The sequence below is a fragment of the Camellia sinensis genome, chromosome 4 (assembly GCF_055761805.1).
Source record: "Camellia sinensis isolate YWXY chromosome 4, ASM5576180v1, whole genome shotgun sequence".
NCBI lineage: Eukaryota > Viridiplantae > Streptophyta > Magnoliopsida > Ericales > Theaceae > Camellia > Camellia sinensis.
In genome coordinates, this window is record NC_138964.1 from 221,306,254 (window position 1) to 221,331,713 (window position 25,460).

Sequence of the window (25,460 nt, forward strand, 5' to 3'; positions counted from 1 at the left end):
AACTAGCACATTCAATCAATTAGTTTAGTAATTCAGTCAACCAGTCAGTTAACATGCTTAATCATGGATTAGTACTAATCAGTGGTGAGGGTTGTGACAGTTGTGAACAGATCTGTCGGGGATTTTTCAAGGTCGGGAAAACTCGATCCCCGTTAGGGAACGGGATCGGGGAAAGTGATGCGTTTCTCGCCGGGGATCAAGGCTGGGGACGGGAATTTTTTTATCTTCAAAAATCCGAAACAAGAAGTGTCATCCCCGGTCTCGTCCCAGCCTGTTACCATTCCTACTCTCATTAAGGGGTTGTTTGGGATGATCTAAATAATTTTTTTTTAATCTTTTTATAAAAAGATGTACAAAAAAATAAAAAGATGATGTAATAAAAAAAAATAAAAAATAAATTATTTAAGCGATCATGCTACGTAGCTCGAATGTCGCGGCTCGAAACGCGGCTCGACACCAAAACGACGTCGTTTTGGTGTCGATTTTGTCTTCTTTTTTTTTTTTTTTTTTTTCTCCTGGTTTTGCAGAACGAAGAAGAAGAAGAAGGGAGAAGAAGAGAAGGGAGGAGGAGGAGGAGGAGGAGGAGGAGGAGGAGGAGGAGGGAGGGGAGGGGGCCATAAAAATCGGTTTGAGGAAGAGGGAAGGCTAGGGCGACATCGGCGGGGCTGCGACGGAGGAGGAAGCAGAGGCGGCGGCAGGAGCTACGACGACGGCAGGAGCTGCGATGACGGCGGGGCAGGGAGCTGCGACGCCGACCTTCTTTCTCTCCCTCCCTTCTCTTTCTCCTCTCCCTCTCTTTCTCTCCATCTCCCTCTCCCTCTCTCTCTCTTTCTCTCGAGCCATTCTCGAACCTGATAGTTTCGAGCTACCAGACATTTTCTTTATTTAAGAGATACCAAACCACTCTTAAAATTTTATTTTTAATGCTTTTAAATATTTTTCTTTTCTTTAATCTGACTCAATCAATCTTTCTATCTCTTCGAACACTAGACTGGCCCATCTGATCCGTCCAATCAAGCCACGTACCACGGTCCCATCCAGACTTTGTTGTATTGCTGCTGTGAAAAAATTATTGGTTGGTTACATGTTGACATGTATTGAAACCATCACAAACTTCTAGTGTGCCCTTCAATCACCCATAAAGACAAGATGGTGGGCCGTACTCCTTTCACCACTCAAAACATACTTGAGTCACCTAGGACCAACGAATAACTGCTCACTGCTGTGGTTGAGTTACGCCAGCAACTATCGTGAGTTTCCATGGATATTATTTTGGCAAAAACACTTGGGATCATGATCTCTAAAATAATATGGATTAATCATATTTTTTTCTCTTCTTCTTAGACTAATACAAGAAAATAAAATTTATATAATTTGTGTTTTTTTTAGAATTATGTAACACTGTTGGCCAAGGTAAATTTTTTAATTTAATTCAGGCTTGTGTTTAGACTTGGGCAAAAAATTCAATCAAAAGACATACCCTTCCATATTGCAGTCTGGGTATAGACAAATCTCTCTACCTTAGGCAAAATTATTTGGTATTCCTCTGACACTATGAGTGTTTGGAAAGTGAATTTTTATGTAATTTTTTTTTAATTGTAGGATATTATTGGAGAAATTTTTTTTTGTGTTTGGGAAGATAATTGGATTTTTTTGTGGTTAGATGTGATGTTTATGAGAAAAAAAGTGAAATGATTATGGGATTGAATATGATATTTTATTTTGATGTGTTTTTTTTGGTTTTGTAAAAAGTTTGTCTTTTTGTGAAAAAAATCAAAAAAAATCCAAGTTCAAGACATCCCAAACACCACCATGTGATAGTATTCTTCATAAATTACAATATGTTATGTTGTTTTTTATTTTTTAATTACTCAACATAAAAACGTAGATCCTACCTCTTTCACTAATTATAATATTATTAGAGCATCATCTCACAGTCCTCTATGATCAACCAATAACTTCTCCAACTTTACCTAAACGTGTTAGAGTTACAGCCTTATTTTAAAGTAAAATGACTATCACATAGGAGAAAAGTTTATATTAATAGAGTATTACTATCTTCTACCAATCACAAATGTATGTCTTTGACTTTTTCTCAAACATCCAGCATAAATGATAATATCTTCTATCAATTACAAATATATTTGTCTTTTATTTTTTCTCAAACACCTAGCACAAATGTAATAGATTTTACTGTCAATTTAATCACAATAATAACACCTGACATAAACATAATGGATTTTACTGTCAAATCTAATCACAATAATAAAAAATATCACGCGACATCCACCTTTCGATATACAAAAATTCCTTATCAAATGGACTTCTAATCCAACGACATCTCTCCACCTCGCATCTCCCCACCTCACATGACATCTACCTTTCGAAATACAAAAATTCCTTATCAAATGGACTTCTAATCCAACGACATCTCTCCACCTCGCATCTCCCCACCACACATGTAAGAGAGGTAGGAAGTTCACTCTTAGCAACGGGTAAGCTGATGAGTCGCAATGGTCACCAAGAAATTGTTTTATTTTAATTATTCAAATTATTGATGTTATGTAACTCATTTATCCAAAAAAAAAAAAAATGATTCAATAATCTATCAAAATTTTAAACAATAAATCACAATTAAAAAAACCCAATCAAAAACAAAATAATGTTTACCTCCCTGTCAAGTGAATAAAAACATAATCGCAACTGTCAAGTAAATTCAGACACAAGAAATATAAGGCAACTATCTTTTCCTCTGCCATTGAATCGATGGCTGCCTTGTTTGGTACAGTGAAAAAGTTGATAACATCTATCGTTCTGTTTTTCAATAATTAAATTTTAAAATTTATTTAAAGTATATATATAAGCAGTTCTGTTTTTCAATAGTCAAATTTTAAAATTTATTTAAACTATATATATACATAAACAGTTCTATAAGTTACATCAAACAATGGCAATGTAGAGAGTTTGTGCCACACAAGAGATCCCATTCCCAAAAGCAACAAAGTACAAAGACACATATATATAATTGAAGATAGTGTACATTAATTGAAAAACCAAATTCAAAAATATGTAAACAGAAGAGACCTGCAAAATGAACCTCTTTCAATGTTGTTTACCCCTTTCAAACAATACAACAGAAAAAAAAGAAGCCCAAAGTCACTACCCAAATTCCCTCCATACAATTCTGCAATGCAGTGCAGCACTATGAAACCCCCATTGTCTTTGTTAATCCAAGCCCATATATATACAGTCCTCGGGCACGGATCATCAGAACGCGGTCCGCTTATATCTTGCACTGCGGTGCTCTTCACCCTGCATGACCTGACAAATCCAAAATTCTCAAGTAAAACCCATTTCTTGCTCTGTATACCAATCAGAAACATGAACACAACTCGAAAGTAAGAACCAACACGAATTTCTAATCTCTCTAGCCTGATGATGCGTGAGCGATTATCTTTCTGGGGACAAGCACTGCTTCATTACTACTCGCAGCTGTCATCGCAGCAATCTCCTCTAAGCGTTTCCATGTGGCTTCACGTTTCTCCTTCATCTCTTCCTCTCGGGCTTCGTCTTCCTGAAATTTGAGCGAGCACTCCTCAAAGAGCTCCGGATCAATGTCGGAGAAGATCTTGCGGACATTTAATGTCAAGCTCTGTACTGCCTGGTTCCAGTGGTTTCTTGAATTTTTTTCCAAGGCGGGGAAGATAATAGGCAAAATAACCTTGCGATTTTGTTTGATTAGGTTTTCGATGTGATCATTGTTCCACAAGAACAAAGACCTCTCTGCCACCTACAAATACACCACCATCATCAAACACAATCTACTAAAACATCAAAAATGTTTAAGACCTCTAAATGAGGAGATCTAGAGGGAGCTCTAGAGGTGGGCTCCACCTTATGATTTGATGTTTTGGCTTGTGATGTTACATTTTTTTCTTTTTTTTTCTATTTTTATGTATTGCCACATCACTAGAGTTGGCATTAAAACTCTAACTTTAGTGCTCTCTATCATCACTCCTAAAACATAGCACACAATCAAACACGATAAGAATAGTTTGTGTTAAGAGGCTCAAGTAGTGACAATGGAGATTTTGTGTTTGATGTCGACAATAATCCAAACAGATGGAAAGAGGATGTCTCTTATAAGACCAAAATTGCATAAAAGATCAAAGGATAAGAGGAACCGAGAAAATGCTGGACTACTGATTATAGTTTGCTATATATCATACAATCATTTATATCATCACCATCACACCAAACAAATAACGCACATGATGCAAGTGTGTTCTATAAAACAAATATATAAATGAGATACTTGATTAGCAATGTAGAACCGGCAGTTAATAATAACCTGTCATCCTATAAACACCCTAAGAAATTGATCTAGGAAACACAAGCTTTGGAGTTTCAACATGAAACAGTGAAAAGTGGCAAGCATTGAAAACAAAAAATAGAGCAGTGGAAAAGAGGACGCTTTCAGATATTTGGGAAACTAAAGGCATTTAGAATATATGTTCGAGTCCATTGCTACAGTCAAGGGTTAGAATTAGAACAGTTTTTTGATGGATTTCATAAGATTTGTAACCAGTTACAGTAGACTTAATATAATTAATCATGGCACTCTTTATCTGGTTTCCAAATATTCTATTTAACTCCACAAATTATGCTAATCATTATCACATTTTAAAAAATTGTTTTTTTTTTAGTTTTGATATTTGGTTCATGAATTTCCTAATTTTTACACACTAAGGGTTGTTTGGGAATAGGTTATTTTAGCAATTTTTGGACTTTTTGACTAAAATATGAGGTAAAAAAACATTAGTATGTTTGGATGATTTTTTTAGCTTTTTACAAAAAAAAAAAAAAATTGTGCAAACAGTAGAGAAGAAAGGGAATATTTGACTTTTGTGTATAGTTCTTTGGCTTTTTTATTTTTTTAGTGACTTTTGACTACTAGTTGATGTTATATAACTACTTTTAAATGTTTAAATTGAGCATAGTTTCTTCTTTTTCTTTCCCTGTAAAATGAAAAACTTATTAAAGACAAATTACACACAGTTACATGCTCTTCAACTAGCATATGCAGGCCCAAAAGGCAACAACAGCACCGAAGACCCCAACTCACAAGACAACAAAAGAACAAATGAGACAGTTAACCACACTGTTCCTGCAAAATTCCCTCCATTTAGACCAAGAACTTCATTAGATCATTGTAATTGAACACTAAAATTTCAATTTTTACATAAATCTTAAATGAGGATCCTACACATTATAAAGCCTTGAAAACATATATCATGCCCTTGATAAGGCCTTATCTCCACAGTTCTCAAACTTTCTACAATTTCTCTCCATCCAAAAATGGTACACCAGAGCTGCAATGGCCATATTCCAAACCATATTTTGGGAAAGATTTTCCTTACACTTCAAATCTAATCAATCAATAATTAGATCCCATTTTCCTTGATAAGGCATTGAGCAACATTTGTCCCTTCTCCAGAACATGTATGGAGCTCCACAAAGTTTTCCCTTTGCAATCAATCAAGTGCAGTGCAGCTAATCTATGTTTAATAGCCAGCCAAAACATAAATACATATTTCAAAACTCACATTTATCTCTATGGAGTTTTACTTTGCAATCAATCTATCTAGTGACCTACCCAAAAGAAAAAGAAAGAACATCTATCTGGTGCAGAAAACTTATGTTTAATAGCCAACCACAACATAAATGCATGCTTTGGAAAGATCTCCGCAACCACAGCAAAAGCACCCACTTGGCTGAATTTTCTTTTTTCTTTTATTAGCAAAAGATCATACATAAAAGGTGTCAGAAGGGGCATAACATTTATACATCACACATAGAAAAAACAAAACTTTAGCCATCTCCCAAATTGAGATAAAGTCAACAACAGAAAAAAGAAAATTAACTAAATTTTAGTTTAAATCAAAAAATTGAAAGTATGCAGTAAAGACATTTTCATCTTTGCACCGTCATACCTACATCCTTGAAAGTCCACCAATTCCACTTCCTTTAAAAGCACCACATCAATCATAAATGAGCCACCAACCAAGGTTTCCTCACCCTCTTTAGGCCACAGCCCCCTCCTAACACTCAAATAATTGCAGAGCAAATACCTTAAAAATTCCCTAGCTAGGATTGCAACTTGAGCAAGTTGAACCCGAGTACAATACTTCGAGTCAAACTTGAGCTGAATTTGGTCAACCAAATTTAAATTTGGTCCAGTCCTTGGTGGAAGCATCAGACAGCCTGATCCAACCTAAATATATATATAATACATATTAGAGTTTCATAGAACTTTCTCTCGCTAGACACCTCACGCATTCTTTCTCCTTTCTCTAAACAATGCATGCTACTCTCTCTGTATCAGCACGTTCGCCCCTTCTCTACTACAACCATTTCTTGGTCAAAGTTTCTCTCTCGATGGAGAGTAGCTGCCTACATTGCCCTCTACAGCTGCCGCACCAAGATCACTCACCTCCTCTTCATCACTGATCACTGCTAATGGCCTCTCTCTCTCTCTCTCAATATAAAAACTTCAAATGCAACCAAGTCTGATAGGGATCTGGACACCGTGGGATCCAAAAGGGTTTGAGAAGTGTGTTAAAAATTACAATTTAATACTACGTTAGAAAAAAATTAAGAGTGGGATTTAGAAGACTTGAAATCTCATTATTACAAAATTAGACTTGAAATCTCATTATTACAAAATTACCTTTAAAGACATTATTAGATTTTCATATTTATGAATCAATAAAATATGGTTTCTGTTTTAATCTTCCCAGTAAAATATAAGAAGTTGCCATGTTACACAATTTCAGACACTCAATTACCATGTCAAGAAAAGGCAAGGGAATTTTTAGCCAGACTTCATATTAGGTCTTGATGCACTGGTGGCCTAAAAAGGAATGCCATAGTAAATGCACAACGTCACAGTTCCATTTGGTATATGGCAAAAGTATGAACCCAAGAGTGCTTGGTGCAGTTGGTTTTTTAAGTTAAAAGAGCACTGATTGTGATTACCATTGTCAGGTGGAAAGTAAACATTCTTAACTTCACCAGTATAACTAAAAACATTATTTAAATGAAGGACAAAGATGACATTAAGAGAACATTGATGAAATTAGTAAAACTACCAACCTGAAAGTGTGAACTGCTCAAGCAATGAGCAATTTGGCGGAACAAGGGTACCATACAGCGCTGGAATTCTGGAGGTTGAGTCGCTTCTAAAACCTCCTCCAGCTCACCTAAGAACATGACCTCCTTCGAACTATTTGTGATTGGCCAATACTTTAATAAGCCCCTTATAACAGTGTCAGCAAGCTTGCAGTCTTTTTCAACAAATTGAGTGATGCAGTAACATAACTGCTGATGGTACATCGGTATACATTTTGGTTTGTGAAGCGGAATCAGTGCCCGAACAAGAAAGAGTTTGTGCTCTTCTTTCAGGGGCAAAGCAAACCCATTAATTATACTGCCCAATATTTCTAACAGTTCTGCGATTCCATTATGCTTCTCAGTTTCAAAAATAAAACGATAAAATATGTTGTTAATCGCTTTCCTAATGTATGGGCGGTGCACCATAAACTTCCCATATATGCGGTGTAGAACAGTTTTCAAGTACTCCCTTTCTCTAGGATCCTCAGAATCAAAGAGATCTAACAACCTTAGGACAAAAGAGTGATCAATGTACCGCTTGGCCAACTTTGCATCCATTTCAGGTGATGCCACAAATCTAAGAAAGAACTCATACACAATTTGCAAGTGAGGCCATGCTGGGTCCATCATGGGCTCCTCCTCTTCCAAGTCAAAGGCTTCTAAAACTTTGTTCTCACGAGGTTGAGGAGTGAGTGTCCTGAACAAGTTTATGGACACCATCTTCACAATTTCTTGCATAACAGGTTCTGCGAATTTCCCATTTGTCGAAGTAACATAATCAACAAGCTCTACCAAAGTCTGTCGCTTGATGTCCTTTTCTTTCAAATTCTTTGTTGGGTCAGTAAAGTCAAACACAACACAGCATAAGTTCAGTTTTTTGACAAACAAGTTCGGCTTCTCGGAGTTTGGAACATCTCTAAAACTAGGCAATGCCTCATATGGTGAAACTGTTGAATTGCCATTCAACTTTGAGTTTAAACCTTGAGGGATCTTATTTCCATGACTTAATCCCGAATTTGAAGTAGAATTAACACCTGGAAGAGAAGTGGCATTCAAGTTCCCAAACCGATTTAGATCACTGCTTCGTAAAATGGCAGAAGCATTTGAAGAGGAGGTAGAGGTTCCCCCATCACGATTTTCTCCTGACTTAGATGGTTTCCGTGGGAGCCTATTAAGTATATGTCTAATCATAACTTTGACGACAAACCACAAAGTCTTCCACGTGAAACAACGAAACCAATACTGCCCACGATACTCTCAGAATAGAAGACTCATCATCATCAATGACCAAGGATGGACATACTATCAGATAAAAATAAAGGAACCCATTTGAATCAAACCAATTTTAAGCCAATATTAACAATCCACAGAGGATTCAGTCCACCATGAGAGCCTCTTATCATCTCCGCGGTCAAGAACCAGCATGCATGCTCTATGTAATTGACAATAGAGCCAGTCTAACTGAATCCATTTCTCATCTGAAAAAATGAATCAGACCCAATTCAAATAAAGAAAATTTCTCAATGCCTAAAGCCTTTTAAACAAACATTTTAATTTCCCCAAGGATGAACAGAAATAAAAACCCTAGTTTGTCATTCCACTTTTTCAAGGAAAGGAAAGTGTTCACTTAACACAAATAAAATGTCCTAACTTAATATGGAAACCCAGATGCAAATATGAAGTGCAAATCACATAAAGCCAACAATTGTCCAACAATGTTAAAAATTGAACTCAAGAATCTTTGACTTAAATATGTTCTTTAGCATATAATTGGAAAAAGTTAGATTTAAACTCACCTCCTTTTTAGCAAATATCGACAAGCTATTCGGATAGATCAAAAGCTAACGAGATCTGGGCATGATCTACAAGACCCAGATAGCATTCTTGATCATGTGTCACCTACAAGAAGAATCAGAAGTAGAAATCGAAAACAAAGGTAATAAACATAATACTAAGATTCATAGAAATATATATACATAGAGTTCTTGTTACCAAAATGAATGAGAAATAAGGGAAAAGAAAAGCAAAGAAAAAGGAAGAAAAGAAAAGGAAAGTTTTTATGTATCAGTGATCGAAATCTGAAAAAGAAAAAACTGAGAAGAAGAGACAGAAAATGGGTGTGAAGAAAAGCAAATCTTGCTCTGGTTATTGATGCTGGTGGCTATGTGTTTGGTTCGCTAGAATTATTGTTAGTTTTATTTTCTTTCTCATTTTCTTTTATGATGACTCTTTCTGTTTTTCTTTAGGAATTTCAACCTCAAAGCACACCCACCCTCTCTTTATTGTTTTAACTTTTTTTGGGGTTTTTCCAGATAGTGATGATTCCTATACTTTGACCAAAATACCCCTTGAAATCCATACAAAACCCACCTATGTTTTTGGATAAAAGCATAAGGTTAGCAGTGGAAATTAGGTTTCTAAAATAAAGAAATCACGCCCCTTAAAAATATATATATATATATATATATATATACATTTATACTAAAAATCTTTCAACTACTAGTAAATATCACTTTATTTCATTATTTATGAACATATACATTTTAACTCCTTCGACTATAAAAATATATCACTCTTAACTCTGTAAAACCCTTTCTTCTAAAAAATGTGTATAAGTACAATTTTCATTATTGAACTCATAAACAAAAGAAGAAAAGTGATATTAATCTTAGTCTAATTAATCCAAAAATTAATCCATTTTCTTTAGTTTCATCAACTTTTTGGGACTTTCTCTTTATAAACTTAGACTTACAAAAAAAATTAAAAATATATATAATTAATAAAAAAATGTTTAGTTAAAATCTATATGAAAAAAATCATAAATTTTGAATATTGTCGGTCATAAATTTTATTTGAAGAATGTGACATTATTATAGAGATTACACGGGTAAAATTCCTTCTTAGTTTAAAAAATAACAAATAATACTTTATACTCATTAAAAAAAGGCTTTTGTCACCGGACTTTACTGAATTAAAAATTGTTACATTTTACTCTGTAATTTATGATTTGTTTCAATCTCAACTTTGATTAACATTTTGACACGAAAATAGGATGAAAAACAAGCATATCAATTGTAAATGCATATATTGAAAAACATTTTGCATGTGCATATATTTTCTAATATATTTCTTCGTATGTGAGAAACATATATATACATATCTCACATGTATAAATAAATCAGCACTTAAATTGACATTTTGATCATTAAAATGGCATATACATCAACTCTTTTTTTTTTTTTTTTGTGTGTGTCTTTTTTCATAAAAGAATAAACAAAAGTTTTAAGGTTGTAACAAATCAAAAGATTAGGAGACAAAATGAAGATATTTTAAATTTAACAGCATAAAGTAACAACGCATAATTAAGTGAGTAAAATGTAAATTTTCTTTAAAAAAAATAGAGAAAAAATTAAACCTTAAAATTTCTTCAATGATACGGTAAAGCGGTTGCTATTATAAAAAAACAATAGTATAAAGTTCAATTTTGAGCTCTGCAATGACTAACTAGACATTGCACTCTATCTTAGCATTGTTAAATTTTATGCTAAATATGACACAACTTAATTACATCTAAAATTTAACAATCTTCTTTGTTTAAACATTTCTCATTATGAGACTTACGTATAATATTTTTGTTTGATATTTTATAAATTAAAAAAATAAAAGAAAAAGAAGAAATAATATTTATACTGTGGAAATAATATTATTAAAATATAATATCTTGACATTATTATTATTATTCAAATATGATAAAATTGTTATTTAATTTTATCATCGAAGGCGTGTAGACATCTTGTATGTGATGAAAAATGGATACAAAGATGGTAACCGTAAATAATAGGGTAAATTACACTTTGCTCTTTTTAAGTTCGACGACTTTTTGGTCTTTTAATTTTTTTTTTTTATTTTGATTATATTTTAAAGGTTTTATACTTTATTCTTAAAGTTAATTTTTGTAAAAAATTAAACAGAAAATGATACATTGACAATTACATGACATAAAAATATTTTATTATATATAACTCCTACCTTTCACATTAAACTTTAATATAATAATATTTTTTATATATATATTATGTAACAGTTATTGTGATATTTTATGTCTAATTTTGAATAGAAATTAACCTTAGAAGTAAAGTAAAAAAAACTTGAAACATAAAAAGTCAAAATGAAAAAACAAACAAACTTGAGAGGTCAGAGTAAAAAAGTGACAAAATATAAAAGAGACAAAGCGTAATTTATCCTAAATAATAAGTCGTATTCCTTAATTTTAAAGTCTTGATTAACTTGAGTGGTAAATGAAAAATGGTTAATAATCCTTGAATACCTTTTTTTAATGATGTGAAATGTTACATTTGAATTATTAATTTATTTAAAAACAACAAATTAAGACTTAATACTCTGCCAATGGGTCTTATTTTTTGGTGTAATGCTAGAAATATTAAATTTTCTACCAAATAAATGGCCAAATGTCTCACAGGTCCGCAATTTTATGAACCTAACACTCATGTGAAACATTTGGTCATTTGTTTGGTAAAAAAATTAGAACCTATAATATTTTCTTATTTTTTTTGTGTATTTGTTTAGAATATTTTTATCACTCTAAGAATTATTAATTATATATTGTATTTAATATTCATTAGGTGGTAATTTTTTGAGTTTCATTGTAATATCAGATACTAATAATAAAATTTAAAAAAAAAAAAATTATGAATGGAAGATTAGGTAATTTGGTGATCAGAGTTGGTAAGACAATCCTTCATTCAGGTAAGATTACAAATCATTGTTAAGATTTGATCATTTCTAAATTGATACGGACAACATAAACATACTTAGCACCCAAAATATTCTTAATTATACCATTTTTTTTTCTTTCTATTTCAAATATTCCACTATACCTTAAACAATCAAACTCTTTATAATTGGGTGAAGATTCCTATAATCACCTCCTATGCAATTAAAATATTTCAAACTGTCTCTAACAGATCCAATCTAACATACTAAAAATAAATTAAAATAAACAATTCCAATCACATGTTATCAAAAGATTAACTTTATTGTGATATAAGAAGAAATCAAACCACCAATTTTGTCCAAAGCCATCAAGCCTACACGACTCTTTTTTATTTATTATTAAACATTTATCATATACTTGGCCAAAACGGTAAAAAGTTATTGTGCAATGCACATCCATAGAAGTTGGTGTTCCATCAAGATCGTTCATCAATTCGGCGTCCCCATGGAGAGAATTTTCCCTTCTTCAGTGGGGCCATTGCCCAATATGGTCAATCCAAAATGCTGCAATCCAATTACTGCCCACTCTCTGACGTTTTAGAAATTACATTTCCACCTCTGTGATCAATAGTCTCATTTCACAAACCCCTGTTTATATAAAAGGTACAACTCCTAGTAAAAAACAGAGAAAATTATATTTTTTTAAAAAAAAAGTAAAAGGAAAGAGAAAAAAAAAAGAAAAAGTAAAGCAAAGTAAAAAAAAAAAAGAATGTATGAGTTCAATGTCTTTATTCTGTCTACATAATTACAATAACATAGGGGTTAATGTAATTTCTCAAACGTTATAGGTAATATGTATTAAATTCAAATATCAGGGGGTGTGAGTGTAATTTACCCTAAAAATAATAATAACAAATATCACAAATTTAATATAATTATATTAAGGAAAATTTACCCATAAGTCCTAATTTCTGAAAAGTTGAACCATTTAGTCTTAAAAGTTTTCTTATGCTCCATTTAGTCCCATTTGCACATGTTCGAAACATTAATCTGATGTTCGAAATCTAATGTTCCAAACATTAATCTGATGTTCAAAATCAAATGTTCGAAACATTAATCTGATGTTTGAAACATTGTAATGGGACCTTTCAGTCTATAAGAAAACTTTTAGGACCAAACAGTGGATAAGTTATTAATTTGAGATTTATTGGTGCTTTCCCCTTATATTAATGTCTATTTTAGTAAAATTAAAATAATTGAAATTAATACAAATGGTATATAGACATATAGATAAACAAAGGTAAAAAATATATACCGAATTATTGATTAAAAAAAAGTTAAATGTCATATGAGTTACAACCGTAAGAAAACCAGTATAAATTATGTAAAACGTATGAAACTAGCTTATAATTTTTTCAAATTTCAGAAGAAGTCACAAATGGCTACCTTCCTCCAAGAAAAATTATATATCACCAAAATGTGGCAATTATCACAAACAGATCAAACAATCATGAAAATCATAAGATTGCATCAATGCAGGAAAAATCTCTCTTCAAAATACGATACCAACAGACAGAAAAATTATGGTTGCGTCAGTTCTGAAGTTATTTATTCTCTTTCTGCGACTTCTGAACAATGAGTACACATATAATGATATAACAAACTGTAATAGACTCAATATCACTGAAAATAATCCTAGAACATATTAGCTAAGTGATGAGAAGGTGATATTTAAAAAAATATATATTGTAACAACAAAGGTTGTAAATACTCACATTTCATCTAATTGCAACCGGTATATTGATCAAATACATATAAACTGGTTTATTGACAACCAACCTTGAGAGTCGACATACAGGATAATTCAGGGAAAGAAAGCTTCACCATCCGGCACCAAGGGGCAAACCATGGGTCTATATTACTTCAACCATCAGATTTAACACTTCTTTCTGGGCAAGCCATTCGTTGTCAAATAACTTAAGAGCCAAAGTAGAATTTCTTACCAGACTGATGATCTGGTTGGGCAGTGGTTTCTATCCTCCAAGACTCGAAGCAGTTGGCACACGATCATTTCATGGTCTGAGCATCCACAGTTTGATTTTAGCGCTCCATCAAGGCAGTTTCAGTTTCTGATAATGGTGCTGCAACAGAGTGAGACAAAGGTCTAGGCATCATATATGTAGCACAGGTAGACAAAAGTATTTAGAGACAGAAGCAAGCCATACAAAGATCAGAAACCCAACACATTATGGATGCTAAGAAAATCAGATAGATTGTTGCCACACCAACATACCGAGCAAATCTTCACAAGGATCTCCGAGAAATGAGGAGTCCATTAGCAAAGGAGGTGAGAATACTTGATCCTGAGCTTCCTCCCCGTCACAATATGACTTCTGTGAATCGGAAACTGTGAAATTTGACCCAGCAGCTGAGAGAAAACCATTTACCCTGTCATACTCATGAAATGAGTCCAAATCATTTAACATGTATGATAGTTCCTCGTAATCTCTGTGAGCATGATCATTGGGAGCAAAATTCTCAATTGAAGGGGCTTGAGATGCAAACAACAGTTTACTCCTCACTGAACCTAGTTTTTTATCTGGACCCAAGCGAGAAAACCCAGTTCCAGAAAGCGGAACAAAGAAGTGCTCAGAGCTATCGTCAGATCGATTGTCCTGAGACGATTCCGAATTGCAAGATTGCATTGATAGAGCTGCCTCTCTAACAGACCGCTTTAAGTTCTGGACATAAGAACTGTCACTGTCTGGAAGCACAAAACATAAGAACTAAACATCATAAGTAAGCTAATGAAGACAACATTACACAAACGTTAAATGCCTCCCACAAGCTTACGGGAAGTGGGAGAAGAAAAAGAAAACTTCAAACCTTGTGGGGCAGTATCAATACGATTGTTTGACAGCAGCTGGTCCACAGACTTCCTTTCTGACATATTTTCTATTTGACTAGTTTGAGCTAAGGTCTGTCGCTTTTGCATGTTCCCACCTTTCCCGAAAGAATTTGGTGTCGCACTAAACAGAGGAGGGAGTTTTAAAGCAGAAGGACTAGCTGACACTTTCTCAAGCTGTACTGTTGACAATCTCGAAGTCACATCAGCAATCCCATCATTGCTACTTTCCTGAACAACTCAAAAAGATCATTTACTTTTATAGATGCAAATAGAAAAGGCTAGGCAAATGTTGCAACATTATACACGAAAAAAGTATCATTCCAGAATAATCACCATAGTTCTTCCGCTGCTCTGAGCTTGAATAGATGAGGTTGATCTGCCATCATGCTGGGTAACCGGAGGAAGATTGGAGGAAATACTGTTCACTTCCTCTGTAACCTCTGTAATTGAATTTTGTATTGCTGGGGCAACATCCTTCATTTGATTAATGAGCACCTGCAAGTCACAAGTTTTCATGTGAATAAAATCTCACACAGAGTAATGGGTCAGTAATTTAGTAAGCATGCCATCAATGACAAACCTATAGTAGAAAGTGCCTTGGAGGCATTCAGGATGCAACTAAAAACTGTAAGAATAACTATGAGACAAATAAATATATATTATAAAAAATGCATAGAGCAGTTACTTCAAACCAAGTGAATCAGTTACCTATTAGCAAAGTCAAGTAATTGGGTAAAGCCAGTAAATTTTGATGAAATTTCCACTACATTTTAATTTTATGATTAACTGACTTCTCTGAAAGGCTATACAATACACTCTGTTGTAAATGGATTGGGAATAGAATAATTGCACTGAAAAACCTAATTTATTTTCTCCTAGAAGTAACAAGTCAAACTTGTGTTCTAATGATAAGTAGATAGCTTGAATTAAGAGGATAGTTTGGGTGAGTAATTTTGTTATTTCATTTCTCAAAAATGAGAGAGTACGCGGTAGAGATAGAAATGGGGATACTTCTGTCATTTTTCGATAGAAGAGTTCATTTTGTAGAGATACAAAATTCAATGTGTCATCAAAGGCCCATGTCCATCCCATGGCCTCATGAACAAAGATAAACTAAACAGAGCAAAGCTATTTCCAACCACTTGAGCTCAAGAAACAAATCCTCATTCAGTAATCTGCTCTGTGTAGATAATGGAGATGACCTATGGACAAATCAACAAAAGATTTCTCCTTTATTACCGACTGAACCCACATTAAACACAAACCTGCTCTTATTCTTATAACACCCTAATATGAACCATCTGGTCATTCGTGTTGTCATTGGCATTTTTCTACACATCCACCCCATTAGCCGACTTGACCTCAATCAGAGCAAATTCAAACTCTCCACAAATTATTCATATTCTGTTACATTATTTATTGCCATTCCAGTTGTCCATGTGAACATCCCCATCGAACTATGCTCATGGATAGAGAACTTCTTGATTGCACATAATTTTGTTCTATTAAGCATGTGAACATCCCCACCTCTACCCATCCTCAAATTCTATGCACATTCACACTCATGATCCAAACATACCACAGTCAGCAACTTATAGAGTTGATGCAAATGAGAAGCACATAAAGCATCCAATTCTTCCAATATAAAATTGCAGCAGCAGAAAATATTTGCTCTTTACTTGCTAAGTAAAAGGATGTATCACACAGCAGCACCAAATCCCAAAAAACAATAGTAGAACATAACAACAGAGAAATAAAATTCATCAATATGAGACATTTTATTCCATAAACGTAGTAGTGGAACATAAAGAAATGTGTATTGAGGTAACAATGAAGTCAGGCATCCAATAAAACAGAATAACAGAAACAATGAGAGCAAATGCCCTAGCTGTTTGCAGGTTTTTTTTTCTCCCCCAGTATCAAGCAGTAACTGAAATTTTAAACTGCTCGAAGTTAGACCTGTTTGCCAAGTAAAGTTGGGGTTTAAACTGGAGGAATACTACCACCCCAGCTAGAAGTTCAATGTGTAAATCTGAAATAGAAGTTCATTACCTGTATGCTAGTTAAGTGTTGCTGATGTTCAGAAAGAGTGGCTGCCAATGATTCAGTATGGCCACTAGTACTGCAATCGTGTGCACTACGTAGAAGCTCAGGACCCTCTCCGTCATTGGCTTTTGTCTACAACGGAAGTAGTGCAAAATAACATGTTAAGGGCACAGAGATTATTCCCAAATAATACATTCCCAATATTTTACCCAAAAAAAAAAATTGTAAAAAAACAACAAAATAATTGGAAAGCAGCAGAAACCTCAAACACAAAAACTTTTCAGCATTATCAGACAAAGTTTAGCTCCCTAGATGAAAATGCCATACCAGCTGAAGTGACTGTTTATGAATTCGTTGCAAGGCATGTGTCCAACGCCTGAGAATTTCTGCTATATCAACAGTGGGGTGGACTCTTCCCCTTTTGTCATCCACTCGAGAAAATTTTTCATCATTTTGCATAGAAGAATCAAAACCATTGTTTGGCTTTTCTCTATTTCCATATGATCCATCTGTTTGTTCTTTGTCATCTAACAGATTACCAGGATGGACAGACAGCACATCTGAATAAGGTACCTGAGAACTTTGATCCATAGCTGCAAGCAAAGACGATCCAGAGATGCGGTACCTGAATAGGGAACATTACACACTACAGATGAACACAACATGACCATCTGCAGAAACCCAAATGATACAAGGCATAAAATTACCTATGCTCCCGATGAGCTATCAGGTCCTCAATAGGGCCTGAGGCAAGAACTTCATGTTGACCTGTATGGAGTGGTAGTATATATAAAGATCCATGAACAAAACAATGCAAAATAAAATAATAAGTTGGATCTTCCAATCCTGATAGTTGAATCTTATTGGATCATGGAATCTCACTCTAGGACCAATCCTACCAATCTAATTTTAAGCCTTGTTTTGCTGTATATGTGCTTCTTTCTTGTTAATTTTTATACGTGGGGCCTAAATACCAATTTTTTGAAATCCAAATGAAACAAAATAAACCATGTTGAATCGAATAGGCTAAAAAAACAAACTAGATGCTGCGCAATAGACGTTCAAATATTGCCGTAATTTAGGAAAACATCACTACAATTCAAGTACATCTTCCTCTCTCCCTAACCAAAACCTCACAAGAACAAAGAATTCCAAAAAATAAAATGTGCATTTCATATTCATGTAACTGGATTATTATTATTTAATAAAAAATAAGTTGATATTCCCAGTAATAAGCAGTTATTCAAGGAACACACATGTATTTATAATTTTATATACACAGAGTGAGAAAGAGATGAAGATTGAGGAAGAGAATAAAGGAGGGAAAGAATGATGCAGTTCACCTTTGAAGATTGAACAATGAATTCGATTCTATGGAGTGAGCCAAAAATCTCACCAATGCCCGAAACAATATGACTCAACTCAAGAAAGCCTATCCCAACCGTGGTCTGAAACAGTGATTTCTAGCCAAGCTGCATGCATATTCCAAGAAATATACATGCAAGAAACTTCAAAGGGAGTACAGAAAATATAAAGCAATCAATAAGATGTTTGCACTTACTCTTTCGAGCTAATAAAGAATCCCATATACAAGTTGCTCTTTGAACTAAATGAGAATTCTGACTGGAGCTAGATACAAGTTCATCCCACAGTTCCCCATCTAACTTCACTTTATTCCTCAAATCATATAGTTTTTCCAGTTCTTGCTGCAAATAAGCCTGAGTTCCAGGATTTCCGGAGCAAAGTGTCAGAAAAACTAAAGCCCCATAAAAAGATAAGACATCTAAGTAAGCATGGGCCCCAAAAAATAATATGGTGGATTTCCGTCTACCTCTTCAGCACAGAGACCACGAAACTCTGCTGTCTTTTCATGAGCCAAATTTGACCACATAGCCTGTCTTTGTACTGCTGTCTCAGCATTTTTCAGAAACCTCCTTCGTTCAAGTGCTATTCTACCCTGTAAAGTCATGGAAGCCTCAAGTCAAAAGAACTGAAAGTCAAGTCAAGCCAATTTTCACCACATGCTGAAAACAAGATATGGACATATGTCCCTATGAATCAACAACAGTAAAAGAAAAAACAGCATATAGTAAGTTTCTTCTGAAATCTTTTAATGTTAAAATAACATGCAAACCTTTGAGGGAAAGCATCAAATGCTCTATATAAAGGGTTGCAAAGTACACCAAATCTTGGAGTTGAATCACTTTTTTTTCCCAGTAGCACAAGAAAACCCTCTAGATTAAACTAATCCGTGACTCATTTACTCCACATGCTTGATACTAATAGCCCAACATGCATACAGCAAGCAAAACCAATATTGACACACAAAATAAAATTGAGACTGAAACTTCCATATATTTTGCATACAGCAAGCAAAATCAATATTGACTTAGATAATGTTTGGCCAATAGAGAAATATCGCGTTGTGTATGTGAAACGTGTCCGTATCCATGCTTCTTAGTCTCTTATCCATGTCAATCAAATGAGTTGCAATTTTTTTTATTTACAATATCATTGAAGTTGACCATGTCAGAAAAGTTATCCAATAAAATACATGTCCTTTAATTGTTACATTTGCAAAAGGATTTAATAATCAGAATTACCTTTGTTACAGGAAATAGTGTAGCTGCATGCGAAAAAGATACATCTGTCAATGAAGCCGGCAATGGGTTAGAAGCTACATCAACTGGAAATGTTCGTCTATGAACCTCCCGCAAAGCATGCAAAGAAAGTTGCCACAAGAGCTCCACAAATCTGTAGTGAGCATATGAAACTTATTAACAACTTTGAGCGCAATGCATTATACAATGCATGTTGAAGGACACATTTAAAATTATGTTTCGCGAGCATTTCAACGAAAATTTGCATCCAAAAATGCATGTGAACTAGTTTTTGCTAACACACGTCCTACATATCACAATTCCAAATTTGACCTGTGCAACAAACAACAACGTCATTGAGACAAACCTTAATTCTAATAGCATACTACCACTACTACTACTACTAACACTACTAATAATAATGTTAATACATCTCAAAAAATCATCAAGAGATCGCAGGTAAAGAAGTAATGCTCTATTTGGTTCACTAGAATGAGATGGAATGGAATGGAATGGAATAGTCATTCCTCAGACTCTCATATGGAATGATCATTACAATTGTAATGGTGAATGATAATTCTATTTGCAATCTGTTATTCATTATTTTTTGGTAAACCATAAATGAATATTTTAATGGAATGATCACTCCATTCCAGTGAAACAAACATGCATTGGAATTGTCATTCCTTAGACTCTCATGTGGAATAATCATTACCCTGTAATGGTGAACCATACTTCCATTTGCCATGCATTTTTCATTTATTTATTTATTTATTTTTGGTAAAATAAACATGAATATTTTAATGGTATGTTCATTCCACTCCACTCCATTCCATTCCTTAATGTTGTGTTTGGTTGGAGATTTAAAAAGGAATTTGGAAAGGAAAAAGAAAAAGTTAGGTAAAATATAAATAAAATATATATATTTCACCTAATTTCACACACATTTTTCCTTTCTATTTCCAAATCACTACTCAAATTCTCCAACCAAACACAGACACAGCGTAAAGGTTCCAACAAAACAATGGTACAACTGATTGAAGTGAAACTTTTTAAGCAACCCACCTTGGTCCACAGCAAGTAGCAAGGGACGAAATCCTCGAATTGCTCCTCGGTAGCGCCCCTTGCGATTCAAGCTCACTTATTATACTTTGCACAACCTAACAAACACAAAACAAACAAATCAATCCACATCAAAACAAGTAAACAAAGATAATTATGAACAAAATTACCTTCCGAAAGTCGCGGGACTGTGCGGAATCAAAAATTGGCCAAACTCTATCGAAGTCCTGGAAGATCTCAGAGTTAGAAAAAGCAACAAAACAGATCGAAATCAAATCAAATGGAATTGCAATTGAGAGATTACTTTTGCGGATTGAACAGGGCCTCTTAGAGAAGACAGTATGAAGTAAAGAAGCTGTTCGCCTAATTTGGGGTTGGAGTGGCGGAAGAGTCCAAAGCGAGGAGAGACATTTTTGGCTCTGATGCCGATGATTGAAGGCTCGAGCCCTAATAACAAACAGTTTGTGTACATTACACTCTCTAGCTCTGATGCCGATGATTGAAGGCTCGAGCCCTAATAACAAACAGTTTGTCTGAAAGTAAATTAATATCTGTGGGACAAGCTACTGAAGAATTCAATTGTTGTGCACTAATATATCCCAAGTTTTGTTTTCTTCAGAATATTCTCACCAAGGAGATCATTGGTCGTGGTACTAAGAGGGGGGGCTATATGTTATGGATGATTTCAGTCCCGGCCAAGCTCATCATGTACAACAAGTGCCCAATGTGAAACGTCAACAGATTTGGCTTTGGCATCGTCGCTTGGGGCATCCATCCTTTAGCTACTTAAAGCATTTGTTACCCGATTTATTTTCTGCCATTAGTGAGTCTGATTTTAAATGTGACACTTGCATTTTGGCCAAGAGTCACCGTGTGCCTTATCCTTTGAGTTTGAATAAAAGTAATGTACCATTTACTTTGGTACACTCCGATGTTTGGGGACCTTCTCCAGTTTTAACTCCTTCTGGGATTCGTTGGTTTGTGACCTTTGTGGATGACTGTACTCGCATGACTTGGGTTTATTTGTTGAAACATAAGAGTGACGTATTTCCTCTTTTCCAGTCCTTCCATGCCATGATTCAGACTCAATTCTCTGCCAAGCTTCAGATTCTCCGCTCCGATAATGGTGGCGAATATATGAATGATGCATTCAAGAGTTATTTTAACACTCGTGGTCTCATTCATGAGACCAGTTGCTCTGCCACTCCTCAACAGAATGGTGTGGCGGAACGGAAAAACCGACATATCTTGGAGACTGCTCGGGCCCTTTTGATTGGTGCCCATGCCCCTCGTAGTTATTGGGCCGATGCCATTGTTACAGCAGTTTATTTGTTGAATCGCATGCCTTCCAAAGTCTTGGACTTTCAGACACCGCTTCAGGCTCTCTCATGCCATGGCTCTTTACCCTCTGTCCTGATGCTCCCACCTCGGATATTTGGGTGTGTTGCTTTCGTACATCTCCCGAAACCTCAACGTACTAAGCTTGATCCTTGTGCTCTACGTTGTTTTTTTCTGGGCTATGCAACGCATCAGAAAGGGTATCGATGTTATCATCCCCCCACCCGACGTACTTATGTTACCATGGATGTCACATTTCTCGAGTCTGAGTTCTTTTTCCCTAACCCCATGACCGATTCTCCTCTTCAGGGGGAGATACGACATAATGAAGCGCAGAATTGGGCTGTTTTCGATTTCCTAGCAATGGGGACAGAAGTAGCTTATCCCGAGCCTACCGCAGCTTCTACCACTACTACAACCGCCGCTCCTACTGATGTATCAGGAAGGACTGCTGACCCTAGAATGGAAATCATAACCACACCAGCTTGTATGGCTGACTGTAGAGAAGAACCTGGTAGAAGTCTCGACGATGAAGACCCCACTCATCAACCTCTAATACCCGAGACTGATCAATCTCTTGCGAATATTCGTAAGGTAACTACTCCTCCTCCTGATAATGCTTGTGATCCTTCTGTTGGTTATCAATTACCTTTCAGGCATAACCGTGGAAAACCACCAGACCGATACTCTCCAGATCATGTGAGTAAGAAGTCCATATATCCGATTGCCAATCATGTCTCATCTCAGAGGTTATCAGATTCACTCAAAACATTTGTACACCAGTTGTCTGTTGATCATATTCCTAACCAAGTACCCGAAGCCTTGAGTGATCCGAAATGGATGCATGCTATACAAGAGGAAATGACGGCTCTTCAGAAAAATCAGACATGGACACTTATTCCTCTGCCGAAAGGGAAGAAGACTGTCGGATGCAAATGGGTCTTTTCTATCAAACACAAGGCTGACGGATCTATTGAGAGGTATAAGGCAAGACTTGTGGCGAAGGGGTACACACAGACTTATGGCATAGATTATCATGAGACGTTCTCTCCAGTGGCGAAGCTAAACACAGTCAGGGTATTATTGTCTCTTGCAGCTAATCTAGATTGGCCACTGCATCAGTTTGACGTACGGAATGCCTTCCTTCATGGTGATCTCAAGGAGGAAGTATATATGGATGTTCCACCTGGATTTTCATCTTCTCAAAATGGAGTCGTATGTAAACTGAATAAGGCACTATACGGCTTGAAGCAATCTCCCCGTGCATGGTTTGGACGGTTTAGCATGGCTATGCGACAATATGGTTTCAAGCAGAGCAATTCAGATCATACACTATTCCTAAAACACTGCAAGGGAAAGATAACAGCGTTGATTATTTATGTTGATGATATGATAATTACTGGAGATGACGTTGGGGGGATTTCTAAACTCCAAGAATATTTGGCGACCGAATTTGAAATGAAAAATTTGGGTGGGTTGAAGTATTTTTTGGGAATTGAGGTGGCTCGGTCAAAGCAGGGCATCTTTCTATCCCAAAGAAAGTATGTGTTGGATTTACTCGCAGAAACTGGAATGCTTGATTGTAAGGCTGAGGACACTCCAATTGTTCAGAATCATCACCTAGGAGAGTATTCTGATCAGCTACCTGCGAATAAAGAGAGGTATCAAAGGATAGTTGGAAGACTAATCTATTTGGCACATACTCGACCGGATATCACATATGCTGTGAGCGTTGTAAGTCAATTCATGCACTGTCCTAGTAAAGATCATATGAATGCAGTTGTTCGAATACTTCGATACTTGAAATCAGCCCCAGGGAAAGGACTTATGTTCTCTAAGAATAATCATCTAAATATTGGTGGTTACACAGATGCAGATTGGGCAGGCAACAATACTGACAGAAGATCTACTTCGGGATATTTCACCTTTGTAGGAGGAAACCTTGTTACTTGGAGGAGTAAGAAACAAAAGGTCGTGGCTCTTTCTAGTGCAGAAGCTGAGTTCAGAGCGATGAATAAGGGACTTTGCGAACTCCTTTGGTTAAGGAAGTTACTTACAGAATTTGGTTTCCCACCTGCTTCAGCAATGGAATTATTTTGTGATAACAAAGCAGCCATTAGTATTGCTCACAATCCGGTCCAACATGATCGTACAAAGCATGTTGAAGTGGATCGACATTTCATCAAAGAAAAGCTCGAGACTGGGATAGTTCAGTTTCCGTTTGTTAAATCAGAAGATCAACTGGCAGACATGCTAACTAAAGGCGTGTCAAGTAAAGTGTTCTACAACTCACTCGACAAGTTGGGCATTAGCGACATCTTTGCACCAACTTGAGGGGGAGTGTTGGCATGAGTTGTAAAATGAGAGTGAGTGTGGCATGAGTTGTAAAGCAAGTGTGCATGTGGCATGAATTGTAAAGCAAGAGTGCATGTGGCATGAATTGTAAAGCAAGAGTGCATGTGGCATGAGTTGTAAAGAAAAGGGATTGTCTAGAATAAACTCTGTATGATAGTCTATATATATGGACTTGTATTTCATAGAAAAAAAATGAATAAGAGCTATACAGTTGTTCCATGTCTCTACAGTCATCACCTTCTCTCTCTCTCTCTCTCTCTCTCTCTAGATTTGCACTTTATTTTTGCTTCTCTCTCTATATCTGCATTTCGCTTCCTCCCTGGTCTTTCTCTGTGGTTGGTTTTTTTTAGCTAATTTGCTTAGCCTCGGTTTGGCAAGAGCTAAACGGGGCTTTTTTGGCTATTTTAGTCACAAAAAACAAAATAGGCTATTTTAGTCACAAAAAACAAAATATCACATCCAACCCATAATCATTACATTCTTCTCTCACAAAAAAAGCCAAAAAAGTCAAAAAGCCAAAAAGCCCTTCCCAAACCAAACTTTTTAGCCCAGGCTAAAATAGCCAAAAAAGCCAAAAAGCCAAAAAGCCAACCCACTTCCCAAACGGAGGCTTAAAATGTTTCGCTGTTTTTCCAAATACAGGTCCTGTGAAATAACTTAATTACAGAAATATGTTTGGTTTAATTTTTGAGTTTTTTTTGCTTGTTCATCAAATTTATTTATTTTTGGTGAATTTTTCCATTTTTTCATCAACTCTTTTTGACCTTTGAGTGCATCTAAAAATAAAAAAAATATTTAACTATTCATCGTTGTGGTTACTAGAATTAATACCTAAAGTCATCGACATTGCTTTGGTAAGAAGCAAGAAAGATGTCAATCGCATGGTGTTACAAATTTACATCGGCCAAACACGCATAAGTCGATAAGGAGTTGTCAGCATCAGCAAAATACATGCATGCCAAGATAAAACTTGTCAAGAGGTGATTACAAGAAAAGAGAATAAACCCCTATAAATAGAGGATTTACGCCTAAAGTACGGGGATGAAAAAAAAGAAGGATAAATAAAAGATTTATAATATTGAAAAAAAGCTAACTAAATCTTCGGAGGGTTCACTCGATGCACCACTCTGCTGGAACCTATTCTTTGGCCTCTTTTGACAAGAGGTTATAAACCAGTTTTTTAACTTTTAACCTCTTTTAAATTATATCACTTCTCTACTATTTTACACATTTAAAAACAAAAA

At 35.3% G+C, this 25,460-nt stretch overlaps 2 protein-coding genes across 3 annotated transcripts; both read right to left on the reverse strand.

Annotated features, from left to right (window-relative positions):
• Nucleotides 1-2,986: 2,986 nt before the first annotated feature.
• LOC114273299 (serine/threonine protein phosphatase 2A 57 kDa regulatory subunit B' theta isoform) lies at nucleotides 2,987-9,935 on the reverse strand. Its single transcript, XM_028215063.2, has 3 exons — nucleotides 8,970-9,935; nucleotides 7,156-8,651; nucleotides 2,987-3,790 (listed from the first exon to the last, which is right to left on the reverse strand). The coding sequence occupies exons 2-3, from the start codon at nucleotides 8,362-8,364 to the stop codon at nucleotides 3,428-3,430; spliced, it is 1,572 nt and encodes a 523-aa protein (XP_028070864.1). The 5' UTR covers nucleotides 8,365-8,651; nucleotides 8,970-9,935; the 3' UTR covers nucleotides 2,987-3,427.
• A 2,273-nt stretch (nucleotides 9,936-12,208) lies between these two features.
• On the reverse strand, nucleotides 12,209-21,097 carry LOC114273300 (AUGMIN subunit 6). Of its 2 annotated transcripts, XR_014328451.1 has the most exons (14): nucleotides 20,828-21,097; nucleotides 20,694-20,750; nucleotides 20,527-20,621; nucleotides 19,465-19,615; nucleotides 18,693-18,818; nucleotides 18,423-18,579; nucleotides 17,569-17,629; nucleotides 17,189-17,486; nucleotides 16,868-16,993; nucleotides 15,149-15,310; nucleotides 14,794-15,043; nucleotides 14,201-14,671; nucleotides 13,747-14,048; nucleotides 12,209-12,555 (listed from the first exon to the last, which is right to left on the reverse strand). XR_014328451.1 is itself a non-coding variant. In XM_028215064.2 (13 exons), the coding sequence occupies exons 1-13, from the start codon at nucleotides 20,993-20,995 to the stop codon at nucleotides 14,008-14,010; spliced, it is 2,163 nt and encodes a 720-aa protein (XP_028070865.2). In that variant the 5' UTR covers nucleotides 20,996-21,097; the 3' UTR covers nucleotides 13,489-14,007. The 2 variants fall into 2 exon arrangements, 1 of the variants encoding a protein (XP_028070865.2); XM_028215064.2 differs by lacking the exon at nucleotides 12,209-12,555 and having other exon boundaries at nucleotides 13,489-14,048.
• Nucleotides 21,098-25,460: the final 4,363 nt, after the last annotated feature.

What these genes read in the sequence shown, in the direction of transcription:
- LOC114273299 (XM_028215063.2), bottom strand. Translation starts at nt 8,364, where the DNA reads ATGATTAGACATATACTTAATAGGCTCCCACGGAAACCATCTAAGTCA. An exon ending in TGAGCAGTTCACACTTTCAG is followed by an intron (nt 3,791 to 7,155) that starts GTTGGTAGTTTT and finishes GTGTATTTGTAG; the next exon opens with GTGGCAGAGAGGTCTTTGTT.
- LOC114273300 (XM_028215064.2), bottom strand. Translation starts at nt 20,995, where the DNA reads ATGTACACAAACTGTTTGTTATTAGGGCTCGAGCCTTCAATCATCGGC. An exon ending in TTCTTTATTAGCTCGAAAGA is followed by an intron (nt 17,630 to 18,422) that starts GTAAGTGCAAAC and finishes CACTCCATACAG; the next exon opens with GTCAACATGAAGTTCTTGCC. An exon ending in TCCTTGTGAAGATTTGCTCG is followed by an intron (nt 14,049 to 14,200) that starts GTATGTTGGTGT and finishes ACTCTGTTGCAG; the next exon opens with CACCATTATCAGAAACTGAA.